General features: G+C 44.9%; 1 protein-coding gene across 1 annotated transcript in view; it reads left to right on the forward strand.

Moving 5' to 3' along the window:
• Positions 1-2,740, forward strand: part of grik2 (glutamate receptor, ionotropic, kainate 2) — a 362,912-nt gene extending 360,172 nt beyond the window's left edge. The window contains exon 16 of the mRNA XM_063199025.1: positions 2,576-2,740. Coding sequence (XP_063055095.1) covers positions 2,576-2,740 — 165 coding nt within the window. The remainder of the gene's footprint in view (positions 1-2,575) is intronic.
• Positions 2,741-4,648: the final 1,908 nt, after the last annotated feature.

A 4,648-nucleotide genomic window follows, 5' to 3' on the forward strand; every position in this document is an offset into this window, starting at 1 on the left:
CGTGTGTGTGTGTTTGTGTGTGTGTGTGTGTGTGTGTGTGTGTGTGTGTGTGTGTGTGTGTGTGTGTGTGTGTGTGTGTGTGCGTATGCGTATGTGTATACGTATGTGTGTGCGCTTGTGAGTGAGTTAACGAGTGAATGAGAGAGAGAGAGAGAGAGAGAGAGAGAGAGAGAGATGGAGACAGAGACACAGACAGAGACAGAGACAGAGAGAGAGACACAGATAGAGAGAGAGAGAGAGAGAGAGAGAGAGATGGAGACAGAGACACAGACAGAGACAGAGACAGAGACAGAGACAGAGAGAGTCTGGACAGAGACCATAAACCAAATGGTCAGTTCAAATGAGAAACGCAGCAGCTAATAGGGTGTGCCATACTGATGGATGGATCTTCAGTGTTAGTGCTTAAGATTATCGAAATGACATAAAATAAGTGAGGCAGGTTTCCTTGTATAGCACAAAACATTCATAGTGCTTGTTGAATTTGCTGAAGAGACGTTAAACATACTATATGTCAGCCCATGCAGTAAACTAGACACACCTGCCAGAAACTATCCTTCCCTATTGAGTAGGTCTTGCACTGCTCCGTTGGAGAAAAGGAAAAGGATGCAAAACCTGTCCTTTGATCACAATCTCTGTATGTAACAAGATATTTTTCTGTTAAAATCTGAGAGGTGCGTGATTAGCGAAGGCAGAGCACGTTTGAGTTGGTTATTACATGCGTTTGAACTCTCCATGTCAGTGGTCAGGTTTCCAGGGAGTTTTGCATCACCATACCTAACCCTCATTCTCACGGCTCTGGTCGATCCCTCGCTCACAGCGTTCCTTCCGCCGTGCAAGTGCAGTTCCATCAGTTAGTAGTGGTGTCAACAATGATCGATTCGGCGATGCAATCCAATGCGGGGCATGGACGATCCAATTCAATGCAGCAAGTTCCAGAATCGATCCAGAATTTTTTTCAAGTTTCAATAACTTCCATGGATATTTCGGGAGCAAATAAATGTTAAATTAAATAAAAGTACATCAAAGCATTGCAAGACTGATACAGACTGATACAAAAAACAGCCAATAAATTGTTGCTCAGTATCTGACTACTTGTATGACTGATGAAATATTTGCTTTGCTTTCAGTAGAAATGTAATGCATTGCAATGCATTGTAGAATTGAATCGGATCGGATCGAATCGCATAGAATCGAATCGAATCGAATCGCTACCTCCCGAATCGTGATCGAATCGGATTGTGAGGGCAGTGCCAATCCACACCACTATCAGTTAGTGTATTTTATATGATCTTGTATGGTTTTCTCTGGGACTTACCTCCCCACCACCCTACTCTAGCCCACGTCCTCATGCCTTTCAGGGTTGGACTAACCCAGGAATCTTTGGTGTACATCAGCCCCTCACACAGCCCTCTGCTTTCCTTCGATATTATCATGAGCTCAGTCCACTGTGTTAAAGATACAGTAGAGCAATGCACCGGCCTTGTTAAATTTAGGGACGGTCTCTAAACAATGAAAGAAACAATAAGCAACACCATTGGGCCCTGAGGACTGTCGGCCCACTGGAAAAATGCCCTGTACACCTGATGACCAGTTCAGCCCTGACCCCTATGGTCTACACAACATTCCTTCCTTCTGCAGTGCCAGTGATATTATACCGTATGCTCATTTATGGTTTTGAGGGACTTACTTTACCTGCCCCCCCATTGCACTTAGTTGACACTTTTATCAGAGAATCGTATATGAGAGGGAGATAAAGCAGGCGGGTTCTTTTCCGGTATCCACTTTACGTTGGGTGAACACCCCTTTAGGAGACCTTTGATTAGGAGACCTTCGGAGTCTTGAGGTAGAGAATAAATGGAGTCCCCTTAGCGCTGTAGATGGCGGTAGCGCACATCTTGTGCAAACACCACGAAAAGAGAAGAAGAAGGAGGGACAACGCCCCCTTAGGAGACCAAATTTTGAGCACATGCTTTTTCATTGAGTGGGCGTGTTTCGATTCCTCTTATTATCTATCCAACCTCTTTGCTTCTATCCAAGGCGACTTACAGTTATTTAGTTACAGGGTATTGGTTACAGTCCCTGGAGCAATGTGAGGTTAGGTACCTCGCTCAAGCGCACTTCAACCATGGATGAAGGTGCTGTTAAGGGCGGGATTTGAACCTGGAACCCTCTGATCTAAAGGCCAGCGCTGTAACCATTGAGCCATGGCTGCCCCACAGTGACATGATGGTACACTTCATTCTGTGTTTCTACTTTATTGTGTGTTTCTACTTCTATTGAATTTTTTTTGGTCCAATGTGGTTCTGAGAGTGTTTATCCACCACCCTACCTTTAACCCTCCTCCTCACCCCTCACCCGTCCTCACCCTCTGCCTCCTCTCGGTCTGTCCCTCTCTCCCCCCACAGGGTTCCCTCTCCAGTGCTTTAGTACAGTTCCTTTTGCCAGTGTAATTGATATGATCGTTTATGGTTTTAGGGACTTGCTTTACCTGCCGCCCCACCCTACCTCTAACCCTCCTCCTCACTCCTATGGTCCCTCTCTCCCTCCCTCCCTCCCTCCTTCCCTCCCCCCACAGCGTTCCTTCTGCAGTGCCATGGTGGACGAGTTACGGGTGTCCCTGAAGTGCCAGCGCCGGCTCAAACACAAGCCCCAGCCGCCCGTCATGGTCAAGACGGAGGAGGTCATCAACATGCACACCTTCAACGACCGAAGACTGCCAGGCAAAGAAACCATGGCCTGAAAAAACAATCAAAACACAAACAAAAACAAAATCAAAACCAACCGAATGGACAAACAAACCAATAATTAAAAAAAAACCATGTCGCAGACACACAAACAAAATCAAATTGAAACAAACCACAAAAAAAGCTGGACACTCAGTTTTTAAGGAGATCGGGTGAGTAGAGAGACCTTAGTGAAGGGGCAGGACATGCAGGTTTCAATAGCTTGTTTTTGGTTGTTTAGTATTTGTGTTTGTTTGTGGGGTCTTTTTCTGGGAAGGGTGACAAAAGGGGGGGAGTAGAGCAATGCATTTTGGGTAAGAGTAGTCACAGCATTACAAAATAGAAAGTAAGCAGCGAGTAGGATGGGAAGAGGCACCTGATTAGAAATCTATTTCCTGTGGAAATAACTTGATGTTGGGGGGTAGGGGTTTGGGGGATTGGGGTGGGGTGTCCCATCAATTGACTGGTCCTACAGGTAAGGGTCAAATAGTGAAAAGTGACAAAAACACAGATCTACTGTACTGGAGAGAAGTTTTGGTCTATGTGATACTACATACTCATGGAGATGTTTTCAGATGTATGGATTTTATGGGTGACCCTCCACGAAATTGTTGTGCCATCTAGTTCATTATTAGGCAGTGTGTTGCCATAGGTGTGGGCTGGTGATCGACCACCAGGGCGGCGCTCAACTGTCCTCCTACCACAGAGGCCACGAGGACAGAGTGCAGTTGAGCATCACTTGGACAGACAGACACAAGCAACCACAGAAAACACACACGCACACACGCACACACACACACACACACACACACACACACACACACACACACACACACACACACACACACACACACACACACACACACACACACACACACACACACACACACACACACATACACACACACACACACACACACACACGCACGCACACACACACACCACACTTACCTATTTTGAAATCACAGAGCCTGTAACGAAGGGGGAAATGAGCTGTTCACTTTTATTTTCACTGCTGTTTTCATAGTATGGAGGTCTGAACAACCCCCAGTCAGCTAGCCAGCCAGGCCCAAAAGGTGTAGTAGCTGCAATGGCAGAATAGAGACCGGAGCGAAGCGGCGTCAGTGATCCAGTGTCCGGTCGGTCAATCTCTAAACGGCTGCTACCGGAAGCAGTGCAGGAACACAACAAACAATACATCCAGGCAATAAATGTCTTTTATTCCATTGTGTTTCTGATTACTAACACTTTTATATACAACAAAAAAAAGCTGAATTTAAAAAAAAATGAATAAACACAAAAACTAGGTGCAGGGGAACAGAGATGGGGGATTGGGGGGGGATGTATTTTTCACACAAATTTATGAATAAATAACGGAAATCTATATCTATATGTATACAGACAGATTGGAATATGTGCAGAAAGAGATTATAGTGGTGCAGTACAGTAGATCAGCTGCAGCTCAGCTGTGTCAGAGACTGTCAACTTTTTTAAGCTCTATCATCTAGATCATCTGCAGGCCGCCTGGTCTGGTTGACCAGGAGGCCCCCCCCCCCAGAAAATCAAAATGAAAGGGGGTCCCCAGCAATTCCAGGCCAGGGGTTCAGCGATGATATTGAGAACACACAAGACCATAGTAACTGCTTAGATGAGAGAGGCATAGACCACATACCAACATGTCATCAGAAATTGTCAGAGTGGTCGCAGTGTATTTATTTGAGTATTTATTGTCTTTCTTTCTCTCTGTTTTTATTTATGAATTTCTTATTTATCAATAGCCAAGCAACATCTAAAGGGGTACATCTCACTGGAGCTACTGTAACTGTGTTCAATGTTAATTTGTTGTTCATGTTTGTTTTTTTACTGCTGTTATAATGTTCTTTTCTTTGCTTGTTTCTGACACATTCTTTTTTTCTATGATTTAT

Source organism: Engraulis encrasicolus, chromosome 5 (assembly GCF_034702125.1).
Source record: "Engraulis encrasicolus isolate BLACKSEA-1 chromosome 5, IST_EnEncr_1.0, whole genome shotgun sequence".
In the NCBI taxonomy this organism is placed as follows: domain Eukaryota; kingdom Metazoa; phylum Chordata; class Actinopteri; order Clupeiformes; family Engraulidae; genus Engraulis; species Engraulis encrasicolus.